At 41.4% G+C, this 14749-nt stretch overlaps 1 protein-coding gene across 6 annotated transcripts in view; it reads left to right on the top strand.

Moving 5' to 3' along the window:
- Window positions 1–12389, top strand: part of Entpd5 (ectonucleoside triphosphate diphosphohydrolase 5 (inactive)) — a 39948-nt gene extending 27559 nt beyond the window's left edge. For 4 of the 6 annotated variants that reach the window (XM_047539498.1, XM_047539501.1, XM_047539499.1 and 1 more), the window contains 10 exons: window positions 1880–1955; window positions 2212–2247; window positions 2767–2855; window positions 3165–3244; window positions 4078–4139; window positions 5285–5386; window positions 6244–6384; window positions 7054–7110; window positions 8325–8440; window positions 11663–12389. In XM_047539498.1, coding sequence (XP_047395454.1) covers window positions 1880–1955; window positions 2212–2247; window positions 2767–2855; window positions 3165–3244; window positions 4078–4139; window positions 5285–5386; window positions 6244–6384; window positions 7054–7110; window positions 8325–8440; window positions 11663–11749 — 846 coding nt within the window. In that variant the 3' untranslated portion in view covers window positions 11750–12389. The remainder of the gene's footprint in view (window positions 1–1879; window positions 1956–2211; window positions 2248–2766; window positions 2856–3164; window positions 3245–4077; window positions 4140–5284; window positions 5387–6243; window positions 6385–7053; window positions 7111–8324; window positions 8441–11662) is intronic. The other 2 variants (XM_047539495.1, XM_047539496.1) reach the window with 1 other exon arrangement.
- Window positions 12390–14749: the final 2360 nt, after the last annotated feature.

Raw genomic sequence — 14749 nt, 5'->3', positions numbered from 1 at the left:
GGATGACAAGTTCAAGGCAAGCCTCAGCAACTTAGTGAGACCCTCAACAACTTAGAGGGTCTCAAAATAAAAAATGAAAAGAACTGAGGATAGAAGCTTGGTGGTAAAGTGTCTGTGGGTTCAGTCCCCAACACCAAAAACAAAAAACATAAAAGAAAAATTAGAATTTTGTTAAACTCAATATTTTAAGTTTATTGTACATATTTATTATGCAGCAAACACAATCATATTTAAATTTCATGTTGTAAAGAATATTTATTAAAATATGGGAAATAAAGAATATTTGTAGGCAGATCCCATAAAAATCACAGCAACAAAGGATTCTGTATTAGAGTTGTGCTTATTCCTCTAAATGTGTTAAGTGTCAGCACAGAGGGCTTAAGTCCCTTATCCAAGCAGCCCAACATGTCTGTGAGAATCCGAACCCCAATTCCTTATTCATTCATTTGTTCAGTCAGCAAATGAGTGCTTAGCTCTGACTAGGTGCTGATGAAGTTACTGGGGATCGGAACAGCAAGAAACGAAAAAGACCATCAGTCCTTGTCCTCATAGAGCTCACTCACATTCTAGTTTCAGGGAAACCAAATAAATAAAGTTGAACAAAGTGTTTCAAATATTGTAGATGCTATGAAAAAATATAGCAGGGTAAGGTGGGTAGGGAGTGCTGGGGATGCGGGAAGTGCTGTTTTAAATGGAGAAGGCAGAGGAGACCTCTTTGGTAAGATTCGTTTGATCAGAGGTCTGGGGAGAATAGAGAAGCAGTTATACAAAACATTTGTGGGAATATTTCAGGCTGAAAAGAATATAGGTGCAAAAAGGGTAAGGCAGGAACACACTTGCCGTGTTCAGGAATAATATCCGGGAGGTCATCATGGCCAGAGGGAGCTGAGTGATGAGAGCCAAGTAGGAGTGAGATCAGATGTGGGGGGAGTTTGTCATACATCCTCTCAAAGGCCAATGTAAAGGGTTTGACTTTTTTCCTAAAAAGAAGGAAGCCATCAGAAAATGTTCTGATATCCAGTTTTAAAAGCATCATTCTGGCTGCTGTGTTGAGAATACTGTGGGGCAGAGGAGAGGAGTGAAGTCAAGAGCAGGAACTCTCTTTCTATATTTATTCCTGTTTGCTTATTTATTTTCTTCTTAAAAGCTTACTAACAGATGACTTAACTGGCTTTTCCTGGTTGAAACAGGATCCAGATGTCACTGCTTGATATCTTTCATCCCATTAGAAGTGAGAACAACAAACAGACTAGAGTTCTTCCTATTCCTATTTGGAGAATATTTTTTACCCCATAAGATCTATAAAAATAAGCCATATCACGCATATCACTAGCCTGTATTTGCGGAGAATCAAGAGCACTTATACCAGATCTTCCTTCCTTTTTTCTGAAATAGGATTCCATAAGTCTTGCTCTGGGCTCTCCCTAAGACTCTAAAGGGTCCAACCATGTTTCAGAATCTAACAGAGGCTGGTAGCAGAATGCTTTACCCTTGGACAGGAGCTCCTTCACTACACCAGGTCCATCTGCTCATCTAAGAATGAACTGGGAAAGGCTCCTCCCAGCTTCTAGTGCATGCCCAGGTGGAATTTAACCAGGGGTTTTTTAATAGAATTACAGGATCCTGATTGAATTGGCAGGATCAGATATATTCCCTTCTCTAGATTCAGTTCATCTATAAATTTAGATGGTTTGTTTGAGATTATGTTTAAAGTCAAATCCCTGTGTTTTGTTTTTGCAGGAAACTGGTCATGGCTTGCCAAGTTCCTTTTCTGGTTTCTTTCATCTAGGAAAAATAAGCCTTATAGAACACAGCCAAAATGTGCAAATCTGTTTTAATGTCTCAGAGAATGCAGAGTTTTTCCCCCTTTATTTCTAAGGTGGAGGAGATCTTCAAGAAGTCACCTTTCCTGGTCCCAGACGACAGTGTTAGCATCATGGATGGATCCTATGAAGGTAGGAGAGGTGGGAAAATACGTCCTCAGGGGAGAGAGGCAGGACCAGTGAAAGCTCTGATTCAAGGAGTGGGAACAGGGATTGAGCAGTGAAGAAAAAAGAACTAAGTAAGGGAAACAAATCAGCAGGGAGGAATGGGAGAGCAGGAAGTGGAAGGGCAGGTTTTGAAAGAGGGAACGCGCTCTCCCACAAAATTTAGAGAGCAAAGAACAAAGGTGGCACCCGGAGTGTAATCCTTGTATTTCTCTCTTTTTAGGTATATTGGCTTGGGTCACTGTCAACTTCCTAACAGGTAAAGACATCCCCAAGGAGATCTTAAGACTTTAACTAGGGGCCAGGGATATTGCTCAATGGGAGAGTGCTTACCTAGCACATACAAAACCCTGGGTTTGTTTCCCAGCACTACAAAATACAAACAACAACAACAGAAACCCAACCCAAAACCCCAGACTTTAACTGGTTTTCAAAGGCATGGTCAGAAGAGTCAAAATCCCTTTCTTTCTTCCTGTATTGTTCTTAAAACAAACAAAAAACACATACATATATACACACATACACACACACACACAAAAACCCAACCAAGCAGGGTGATGCAGGGAAGATAAGAACTTAATGTTTATAACCAGCCTTTAAGGCTTCAGCTGCAACAGAATTTCCTCTTGAGTTGACATTTAGCTGGAACCTTTGGGGCCAGGGAGCTGTGGACTATTTATGGAATACTTCCAGTATACAACAAAACAGGAGAGAATTTGCAGACAGATGAGTATTGTGCTGTATGTGGGGGGTATGCAGAACTTGCTCTCATTGACAGGTCAGCTACATGGCCACAGCCAGGAGACTGTGGGGACTCTGGACCTGGGGGGAGCCTCCACCCAAATCACGTTCCTGCCCCAGTTTGAGGTAAGTCATTTGCTTGAAGGTCTGGTGAGCAATACGCTTGGCAGGCATATTGTGGTGCCAAGAAACTGGAGCCCAACTTTCAGATAGCAGTTCTGCCATGAACAGACTGAGTAGAGTCAATTCATGATTGGGCAAACTTCCTCTGGCCCTCTCACACTGTTCATGAGTCCCTTTGATTCCTCAAGCTTTGTGAAATTAGTGCAACTGTCTCCGTTTCTGATTTTTGCAGGGAGGGACAGGGATGGTGGTGATAAGATCTTCAGAAAATTGTAGATCCTGAACAGTCTTTTTGCTTTTTCTGATTTGCAGAAAACCCTGGAACAAACCCCTAAGGGCTACCTCACTTCCTTTGAGATGTTTAACAGCACTTATAAGCTCTATACACATAGGTGAGGAGCGGGCAGGGAAGATACTATTTCACGTTGTATGATTCTCCTAACTTTTCAAAGTATTCTCACATCTGTTATTACATCTGATCAGCCTTATAAAGTCTTTGCCAATGTCCTAAGGCCTACTAACTGAAACCCCAGCCATTTACCAAAACCCAAGGGACCCATGAGGGTTCTCCATTCTTGTCCTCAAAAATATGTGATGTAAAAGTCAAAAATTTCTTGCTGGGTATGGTGGCACACACCTGAAATCCCAGCAACTTGGGAGGCTGAAAGGCTGAGGCAGGAGGATTGCAAGTTTGAGACCAGCCTTGGCAAGCCCTAAACAATTTAGCAAGACCCTGTCTCAAAATCAAAAATAAAAAGGGCTGGGGATGTAGCTCAATGATAAAGCACTTCTGGGTTAAATCCCCATTACACCCCACAGTGTTTCTTTGAGGGAGGTCACATTTAGTAGCTTTGGTACTAAAGCTCAGTACCAGCTCTTTTGAGTTGGCCTTCAGATGTTCAGAATCCACTCCTCAACCCTAGTTGGGTTGAGGAACTAAGATAATGAGGGCTTTCCTGGAAATGGTTCCCAGGGTGGGACTTTAGGAATATCACTATCTCTGGTCTTAGAATGATAAGAGTAAGAAGTTCTTACTGCATAGCCTTGATCCAAATTGTGCAGAAATTTTCTCTTGTTGACCACATAAGGTAAATAAGTCCCAGAAACAGAATAGGTTTTCATCTGTCCAAAGGGAGGCAAAGAACCATATTCCTTTTGAAGGAAGCAGCTTTGGGCTGGAGAACTTCAGGTCCAATGTAAAATTGGTCAATCCTATATTTTACAGTTACTTGGGATTTGGATTGAAAGCTGCAAGACTAGCAACCCTGGGAGCCTTGGAGACAGAAGGTTCGTCTGGGTACCTGTGCCGGTTGGGGGTGATGAGCCCAATGCTAGTGCTCAGCTCTCCTCTTCCTGTCTTTGGCAACAGTTCTTTGGAGGCAAGGTTTACATTGAATTGGGAAGCATATGTTGTACAGTGGACATAATAGTAGTAAGTTCATAGTCTGTTTTGTAAGTTTAGATGCTTTGGTATATATCATGAGCTGTTTTTAGAATGAGGTCTACTTATATAGGGTAATGGCTTATGGCTAAGAGGCTGAAGCATCTGCAGAAATTCAGGGCTTGAAGAGTGAATTGGATAGGAGCTTACACAAGCCCTCCACTTTATTTGGGAGGTGCAGGAATCAGGGTCTGTTCTGAAGTTGGAGTTAGGCAGAACTGGGTGCAGTCCTGGTTTTGTGGTTTGGGGCATGTTAGTTGACATTCTTGTGCCCTGTTCCTCACTTTACATGTGATTTCACATTTAATGCATTTTGTAGGGTGCTTGGCTTATCATAAGCTATTATTGGAATAGAGATTGTATAGCATTTCAGAGTTACCAAACATTTTCAAATGTATTTCTCTTAAACCTTTGGCTACCAATTAAAAAGGAAGCACAGTATGTTTCTGTATTGTAGAAAGGAGGAACTTACTTTATTGGGGGTTTTGGATTTCTTTGAGATACAGTGAAATCTATGGACTCCTGCCAAATATTCATTCATGGCGTTTCATTAACTGCACAAAGCCTGTATGTGAACCCTGAGTTAAGAATTGCTGCCACAGGAAGGGTGCCATGTCCCACACCTGTAATCTCAGTGACAGGAGGCTGAAGCAGGATGAGGATCGTGAGATCAAGGCCAACCTCAGCTACTTAGTGAGACTCTAAGCAACTTAATGAGTCCCTGTTTCAAAATAAAAAAGAGCTGAGGATAGAGCTCAGTGGCTCAGGGGTAAAGAATTCCTGGGTTCAATCTCTAGTACTAAAAAAAGAAAAAAAGAAAGAAAGAAAGAAAAAGAAGGAAGAATATGCTGTCACAGAATGCAGTCAAGGAACTAATTCCACAAGATTTAAAGGTCTGGCCCTTGGGTGATTCCACAGCTTTATGGGTTTCTTGCTTGCCTTCCTCCCTCTCTCTTACGTACTGTCCTGTTTGTGCTCTCGTTTCTTTCAGGGATTGATGGACACACTTTCCGAAGTGCCTGTCTACCAAGATGGTTGGAAGCAGAGTGGATCTTTGGGGGTGTAAAATACCAGTATGGTGGCAACCAAGAAGGTAAATGACTAAAATGACCTTTATGGTGGAAGTTCTGGAAAAGTCCCATGGGAAACGTTTTTTCAGAGCTCAAGAAAAACTTATCATGTCGCAGTCACTCATTCCAAAGATCTTGGAATGCCTCCAAGAACCAGTGTAAAGGGACTGTGAATAGGCAGTTGTTACTCTGTGTCCTGCACCATGGATCCCTTAGAAGCCTGTTCATAGTCTGGGGTTTTTTTTGTTTGTTTGGTTTGGTTTTTGGTACTGGGGATTGAAACCAGGGGTGCTCTACCACTGAGTTATATCCCCAGCCTTTTTATCTTTTATTTTGAGACAGGGTCTTGCTAAGTTACCCAGGCTGACCTAGAACTTGTGATTCTTTTGCCTTAACTTCCCAAATCACTGGGCATAGCCTGGGTTTGATTCTGCATTGTGAAACCTTGTTTCAGGTTCAGTTAATGTTTGACTATTGAACTCATAGTAAAACTCCTGTTTAAGATGATAGGAAGAATGATTCTTCTTAAATATTTTAAAAGGCATAGACCCTAAAATTAGGCAGAAAACTTGTTTCCAAGGAAGCAGGTAAGTCCTCTGTACACTTGCTCACAAAGACCACCAAACATTGGTAGGCAGCTGTGGAGGTCAGCTGGGGCTATATTTGGTGAACACAGCTTAGGGAGGGAGTTCCATGGAGAACAGCATAGAGGTTGCAGAAGTTTGCTCGTCTTTGTTTTTAATAAAACCTTTTGTTCTGAGCTTTAGCCTTCTCCTTGGTTCTCCTGCTCTCCTCCATTGGCTCCGGCAGCTTGCCTTAGAGAGTGACCTCCTCCCCTGTCAGTGTTGTCACTCACCACCCTGCACTTCTGCTCTGCCAGGGGAGATGGGCTTTGAGCCCTGCTACAACGAAGTGCTAAGAGTGGTGCAGGGAAAGCTCCACCAGCCAGAGGAGATCCGAGGAAGCTCCTTCTATGCTTTCTCTTACTACTATGACCGAGCCGTTGAAACCCACATGATTGGTGAGTTCACCCCAGGTGTTGGTTCAGAAAGGAAAGATGGCAGGCCTGTGGTGGGAAGGTCAAGGAGAGAAGCATTTGAAAAGTTGTGGGCAATTTCCCACCTCTTCTTCAGTGTTGTCGTTGCCCCAGCCATTCAGGTGGGAGGGTGAATGTGATTCAGGGCGTTTGGGACCTAAAAGATGACCCTGAACAACCGTACATGAAATCTTACTGTTTCACATCTTTATTGAGGTATAGTTGGCATACAATAAATGCACATGTTTATAGTGTGCAATTTGACAAAGAGGTCACAAGTAAGCACCTGTGAAACCATCCAGGTTCCTCTGGCTCCTTCGGATCACTTTTTTTCTTATCACAAAATTTATACTACTATTTAGCTGTGAGAGTGTCGGTATATAATCTGTCATGGCCTGAGAGATATGAATTAATTTCCTACTTTGTAATTGAGGTTAAATACATGTAACATAAAATAGATAACAAACATGAACTATTAATATAAATAAAAAGGGTCCATAGATTTGTGTTATATGGATATGCCATGTTTGTTTATCCCTCTCTCTAAATTAGAAATTTTATTTCTAGCTTTACATTATTATAAATAGCACTAGGATAAATATCCTTGTTTCCTTGAAGGCTTTATGACACCAGCAACTCTCTATTTCATTTTAGATTATGAAAAGGGGGGTGTTTTAAAAGTTGAAGACTTTGAACGAAAAGCCAGGGAAGGTGAGTAAGCCCTTGACAGCCAGCCATCTGTGTGCTTGCTGACTCTGGTGACCTCATGTGACCTGAAGCACCTCCTCAGTTCAGAAAGCCACTCAGAGAGCCAGCTTCAGCAGCTCAGGTTCAGTTAATGTTTGGCCTCCATTCTGTGCCAGAGTTAAAAAGCACTGGGTGGCATAAGACTCTCTGTGCAAGAATACGGGAATACAAGAGGCTTTGAAGAAATGGTGAAAGAAGAGAAGGTCTTCTTTTTTTCCTTCATTCTTTTCTTTTTTTTTTTTTTTTTTTTTTTTTTTTTTTTTTTTTTTTTGGTGGGGAAAGGCACTCAACCACTGAGCCACATCCCCAGCCCTATTTTGGATTTTATTTAGAGACAGGGTTTCACTGAGTTGCTTAGTGCCTCACTTTTGCTGAGGCTGGCTTTGAACTTGAAATCCTCCTGCCTCAGGCTCCTGAGCTGCTGGGATTATAGGCGTGTGCCACTGTGCCCAGCTCCTTCATTGTTTTTTAATCAACATTATATTATCTGGACTGGGGTTGTAGCTCAGTGGTAGAATGCTTGTCTCACATGTGTGAGGCACTGGGTTCAAATCTCAGCACCACATATAAATAAATGAATAAAATAAATGTCCATCGAAAAAAGAAAAAGGTCAGTTTTTTAAAAAAAATGTATTATCAGGTGTTAATGGAACACCGAGCACCAAAGCACATGGGAAATAGCCACGGGGGCTTCCTTAAGAGAAATAGTCTAAAATGCAAATGATCTTATTCACTGTCCCCACCAGAGGGCTAGAAAGTATTTGCCTGCCTTTCGGGGACTTCAGCATTAATTATAGATAGGACTTAAAACTAAGCCCCCAAAATGGGCCATAGAAATTTGGCAAATAGGGGCCTGCAGGTACAGCTCAGTGGTAGAGTACTTGCCTGGCATGTGCAAGATCCTGGGTTCAGTCCCCATAACCCAGCCCCCAACTTTCCCCCCAAGAAGAAATTTGGTAAATATGAGTAGATGAGATTTCACACCAGAAGTGTGCGAGTTCTTGAGAAGTGGTAGTTTTATAGAGGCAATCAGTGCACATAGTCCAGTCTCCAAGAAGCCCAGGTGCCAAGCAAATGGAGACTTCTGCTTTGCTTATTCTACCTGTTTGTGTTTAGAGAAAATCCTATACCTCTCAGTTGCAGACCTGACTCCACTGTTCACTCTCTCTCACTTTCAGTGTGTGATAATTTGGAGAACTTCACTTCAGGCAGTCCTTTCCTCTGCATGGATCTCAGCTACATCACTGCTCTGCTAAAGGATGGCTTTGGCTTTGCAGATAGCACCCTCTTACAGGTAAGAGGCAGGGCCCTGGAGTCCTGTAACAGTCATCGCTTTTTTTTTTTTTTTTTTTTTAGTTCAGTTTTTATTTGACAGCCTAGTTTATTGCAAAAAAGTCTTTGAGGTAGCTCATACATGATTGATGGATTACATTATCTGGTGAAAAATTCCTAATCAATAACATCATATGCATGTTTGCTAAGTGCCAGATTCTGTGCCAACCATTTCATGTACGTTTTCTCATTTAACTCTCATAACAACACTTTGAGTAGACGTTAGTTATATTCCCATTTGTAACAGTCTTCTTCTGTGGGTTTTGGGAAAAGGAGTCATGAACTTGTTTAGTAATCAGAGTAGCTATAAATGGAAGTAGTTTTGTTCAGGATGTGGCCAAGGCTCTGTGCCAACCTCCATGAATGTGGGAAATTACCTTGATGCAATGGTAGCCTCTGAGTATATATTATCAGGCAAGCCATCCCAGGATACAGAACAGAAAGACTTGCAGCCAAGTGAAGATACTCTCTGTGCTTTCAACAGGAGCAGAATTTAATTCAGGGGTGATTCTCCAAATTGAATCAAGTTAGAACTCAGATAAGCAAAAACAAAGAGATGGGAGTCATGAACACACTGGATAGGGTGTGCGTGGGTTGGATGCATGCTTCCTGAATCCTGGGTTTCTTTGTTGTTGTAGGTGAACACAATACTGTACTTATTTATTTTTATATGGTGCTGACGATCAAACCCAGTGCCTCACACATGGCAGGCAAGGGCTCTACCACTGAGCTATAACCACAGCCCTCCATCCTAAATTTCTTGACCTGGGTTCATATGATCTCTCTCTGCTACTGATGGGGTAGTTACAAGAATTTTAGCTGAAGTTTGATCAAGGGAGCACAGGACAGAAGGTGCCTTGGCTGTCACATAAATTTGCTGTATTTGAAGAGCCCAGGAGCAGATATGCCAGACCAGTTGCATTAGCTCCCCCATTAGCTAGGTTTTATTTGGCAGAAGACAGGAAGGCTCAGAAAGGTGTCACCATTGAATGACTTAAGAACTCATCAGTATTGAATGTCTCATGCATATGTAGTGTGTTGGATGTATTTTATGTAAGCCTCAAATATTTAGTGCCTCTTGAATATAAGGTTCTCCTTTGTCTTCCTATCTCTCCTTATTGATTTCAGCACATGCAGGTTCTGCCTTATTTGTAGTATTTTTCTATTTTAAAATATATCTTAGGAGTTTTATCCACCCCATTTGTTTTCTTACCTTCTATACCATGATTGAACTATAGTTAAAAAGATGATTAAGATTATATCTTTGGTTGGGTGCGGTGGCACACACCTGTAATCCCAGTGCTTGGGAGCCTGAGGCATGAGGATCTTGATTTCAAAGCCAGCTTCAGCAAAAGCGAGGCACTAAGCAACTCAGTGAGACCCTGTCTAAATAAAATACAAACTAGGTCTGGGGATGTGACTCAGTGGCTGAATGTCCCAGAGTTCAGTCCCCAGGATACACACACACACACACACACACACACACACACACAGATGTAACATACAGTTTTTTATAGAGATTTCACAAAAAATATAGCTACCACACAGGCAACTTTGTGAACTTTGAGGTTAAATAAATTGACTACAGTTTGTCTTCTAAACCCTTTTTCCCCCCTTTTTTCTTTTGTGCTACTTCCTGTTTCCCCAGTTCTAGATGAATTTATATTGTCCCATTTCTTGTGTTGATTCAGACTTCATAATATCATTCCTACTAAAGTATTTGAATTTATTGTGTTGTTATATCTATCAAGAATATCAGTATTTAAATTCCTTAACACAGAAGAATTACTTGCCAGGAGAGTCACTATGGTATTGTTTTAGGCATGAGTTCTGTTGTCCATTAGGTCTGTGTTCAAGTTCAAATTCTGTAGTCTTACTTAGCTCTGTGACTCCAGGTGATTTATTTCCCCTCTAACTCTAAGGTTCCTCATTCAAAACAAAGATCCTGCCAAGCTTGGTGGCACATGCCTATAATCCTAAGGACTCGGGAGACTGAGACAGGAGGACAACAAGTTCAAAGCCAGCCTCAGCAATATAGTGAGGTCCTAAACAATTTAAGTGCTTAAGAAAAGACAGTAGTTGACATAGTATGAATAAAGAAGATTGGTGTGTTCTTTCTTACCCCTACATATATTTCAGAAAATTAAGCAGAGAAGCTATACTTAGTTTCAGGTTTAGGGAAAGAGTTTGGAAGCCTGTCTAGAAGATCTCTTTAGAAGGCCTGGGTGGCAATTAGAATGGCGATTATCAAGAATACAAGCAACCATAGGTGTTGGAGAGGATGTGGGGAAAAAGGTACACTCATACATTGCTGGTGGGGCTGCAAATTAGTGCAGCCACTCTGGAAAGCAGTGTGGAGATTCCTTAGAAAACTTGGAATGGACCTACCATTTGACCCAGCTATCCCACTCCTCGGCCTATACCCAAAGGACTTAAAATCAGCATACTACAGAGTTACAGCCACATCCATGTTCATAGCTGCTCAATTCACAATAGCCAGACTGTAGAACCAACCTAGATGCCCTTGAATTGATGAGTGGATAAAGAAACTGTGGTATATATATACAATGGAATATTACTCAGCCATAAAGAATAATAAAATTATGGCATTTGCAGGCAAATGGATGAAATTGGAGAATATCATGCTAAGTGAGATAAGCCAATCTCAAAAATCCAAAAGATGAATGATCTCACTGATAAGCGGATGATGACACATAATGGGGGGTGGGAGGGGGGCAAGAATGGAGGAAGGAGGGACTGTATAGAGGGAAAAGAGGGGGGGAGGGAAAAAAATAATGGAATGAATCAAACATCATTACCCTATGTAAATGTATGATTATGCAAATGGTATGCTGTTACTCCATGTACAAACAGAAACAACATGTATCCCATTTGTTTACAATAAAAATAAATTAAAAAAAAAAAAAAAAGAAAAAGAAAAAGGCCTGGGTGGAACAACTTCCTGAGCCAGAAGCTCTCAAGGATCAGAATGGTGGATGTAGGGACAATAAGCCTTGGCGGGAGGGAAACTATTACAGAGGGGAGTAGTTCCCTGGGACACCTACAAAGTCTGGGACTCTCGATTTTGCCTTGGTTTGTGAATGCTCTGTGTACATATTATCTGCCCAAGTGCTGTGCTTTTTGTTTAAAATGGGATGAAAATGTGAACTTTTTTCCTCAACAGCTCACCAAGAAAGTGAACAACATAGAGACGGGCTGGGCCTTGGGGGCCACCTTTCACCTGTTGCAGTCTCTGGGCATCTCCCACTGAGGCCAAGCATTTCCTCTGAGGCCTGCATTCACCAACAACCTTTTTAAGGGGAGAAGAAGAGAGGACGTGGTCATTTTCTGAGCTAGTTTGGGGACAACCTGGATTGAATGCAGAAGGTGGCTCTATCAGGGTGGAGGGACTTTCATATTACAGATCTTGACCTTGAGCCTAGAGATTTGGATAGAATTAATTTTACATGTCTAATGTGAACTATTACCTAACCATTTGGGGGCATAGATGGCTCTAGAATTCAAATCATCAAGAGTCTTTGTGTGACACAGAGAGCCCTGTGAGCCAAAAAGAGTAACTTTGGAACTCAATCTTAGAGTAAGAGCTCAGGGACAGGTCCCTGGGAACCAAAGAAAACTTATTTTAATCCTTGGAGTGCCTCGTTCCTTTGAACATTTTTGTTTTCCTCTTACATGCTAAATTAAGCTGATTACTACAATCCCATGACCTATCTGTCACTATTTTTTTCCTCCCTATGTACTGTCCTGTCCTGCCTTTTCCAACCTTGTCTGCCCTGGCCCCTCACCTAAAAAAAGAGAGAAAAATTACTTGGTTTTACTTTCCATGTGTAATTAAAAAAGAAAAAAGAAACTATCAAAATTTGTGTGATTCTTTTGTACACTAGCTCCAATCAGCCATCTGAGATCCATCCTGAATCTTAACAGGATAGAGATGGCAGACTTAAGAAAGGAGGTCATCCCTTCCCCCACTTACTCAACAAATCTTTGTTTTAGAGACTCGCCGAGACCTAGTGATTATTACTATTCACTCTATCTATGGCTTAAATAGGGAAGGGTTCCTTCCATGCTACTAGCCGTTGCCAAAGTTTATAGCAGTGGAGCCTTCAGAGAGCGGGTTTAGTAGTGGAGGGTAGGACAGAGTTCCCAATATCTGTTTTTTTGTGTGTGAAAGTTTTATTTCATTTTATTTTTTTGGTACTGGGGATTGAACCCAGGGATGCTTAACCACTGAGCCACATCTCCAGCCCAAATCTTGATGTCCTAACTTTATATGACTTAGGTAGTGGTTCTCTCTTGCCCATTAGTATTTTAAAATAGCAGAGTGAATTTGATGTTATGTGCATTTTATCCCCCCAAAAATAAAATAAAATAGTAGTGATTTTATAAACTTTCAGCAAGACCTGGGTTTAAATCATGCCTGTGTCACTTACTGGTTTTGATATTTTCAGTTTAAGATACCTAAATTCTTAGGGCCTCTATTTTCCTATGTGTAGAATTAAGGTACATACCTGTCTGAATTACTGAGATTTAATTATGCCCCAAACTGTAGTCAACAGATAATCTTCACCAAAGCCCCAGACCGCTCAAGCCCATCATAACTTCTCTAGGAACTTCCAATTTAGGACTATATGGTCTTGACAGCAGGCTGTAGATTAAGACGCCTGCACAGGGAATTCTGGATATAGGACTCTTTCCTTTCCCAAGTTCTGTCCTACATCCCTTAGTGGAGCAACATCACTCTATATAAGAGACAGGAAGTTGAAGGAGCCACAGTTCTGGACCATGTCGGGGGCACATTTATTTGAATGATAGCCCTAATATTTGTGTAACCTGCTGAGAACTGTATAGGAGAGTTTAGGGTGTTTTTTTTTTTTTGGTGAGGAGATTTGCTCTGATTTCAAATCCGTTAACACAAAACATGAGCTAGTCAAGGTCCTTGTGGATTGTGGTAATGGGATGCCTATGGAGAAATGGGACCAAGTGAGTCAGGCCAAGGGTTTGTCTTGCTTGCAGAGTGGAGTTGATTGGATAACGGATGAGCCAATGGTGGAATTGGGGAGTGGGGAGGGAGAAGGGCTCTGACATCTTGGGCTGGGATTCAGAGGAGAAAAGATTTATCGTAGTAAGGAGGTAAGGTGGTCATGGTCATTTTAAATGCAGGAACAGTGTTGAATGAATTCACACATACTGCTGGTTATACCAGACTGCTGAAAAGAGCAGATTCTCAGATTCTTTGAGTTAGTACCTAGAAGAATAAGTCACAGCCAGCCCGGCTCTTCCAAGGACATCCAGATACCCTATTAAAGATGGCATAGGCCTTTCATGGGAGGTCAACCTGAGTTAAGTCTACCTATGCCTTATTATTGATTCTTTGATTATTGATTATTAACCCTGTGAAAGAAAATAGGTAGACCTCTTCTGGCATCTCACACTACTCTGCTCTTCCCTGAGCTCCAAATTCAAGCTTGTAAAGATGCAGATTTTTAAATTGGTTAAGAGAACAAGCTGTCCAGAGAGTGAGTTTGAAAAGTGAGATGGTAAGCAAGAGAGAAGACGTCCATTTCAGCTCCAGTACAGAAGCTGGCAGCCCCAAGGAAAGATGGCTAAGCAATTCATTTTTCCTCTTAGTCCTTAACTTGCCTCTGTATTCCAATTAGCTTTAGACAGTTGGTATTAATTCTACATTGTACAAACTAATTTATTTCAAATAAGCAACAAAATGAGAGGTAGGGTGTCTACCGAGTTTAAGTGTTTATGTGACTGACTTACTACCTCCAGTAGAAACCAAGTTGCTCCCCCAGGAAGTAAGCTGTGTTCTTCAGACTCCTGCAGACTACCAGGTCCCAGGAGGCAAGGCCCCTGGTCTTTTATCACCTCAGGCAAACTCCGAAGCGTCTCATAAACAGAGGCCCTGTTCGTGAAGTGCGCTCCTTTGGTGACCCTGGATACCTTCAGAACTCTTGGGTAGACGCAGTCTCACTTCAGAAATCTATCTTTATATACTGTTAATCTTAATCAGAACACTGAAAAAATTAACCAATTTGTTCATTTTATGTGCAATTTGGGATGAGAATTATTTCTTAGAAAAAAAGATTTGAAAATGTATCCTTTTGGTCTTCTACTAAGTTGCCCTACGTATTCTAATATTGCTTGTTAATTTCAGCTCCTTAAAAAGGGCTAGTATGTTTAAAATACTGAGGACACGGCCTGACACATGGTGGATGTTGTGTGCTTATTAACCGCCATCACT

This window comes from Sciurus carolinensis, chromosome 2, assembly GCF_902686445.1.
Source record: "Sciurus carolinensis chromosome 2, mSciCar1.2, whole genome shotgun sequence".
Taxonomy (NCBI): domain Eukaryota; kingdom Metazoa; phylum Chordata; class Mammalia; order Rodentia; family Sciuridae; genus Sciurus; species Sciurus carolinensis.
The sequence above is the reverse complement of the archived record's forward strand: the minus strand, read 5'-3'. Positions and strand labels throughout refer to the sequence as shown.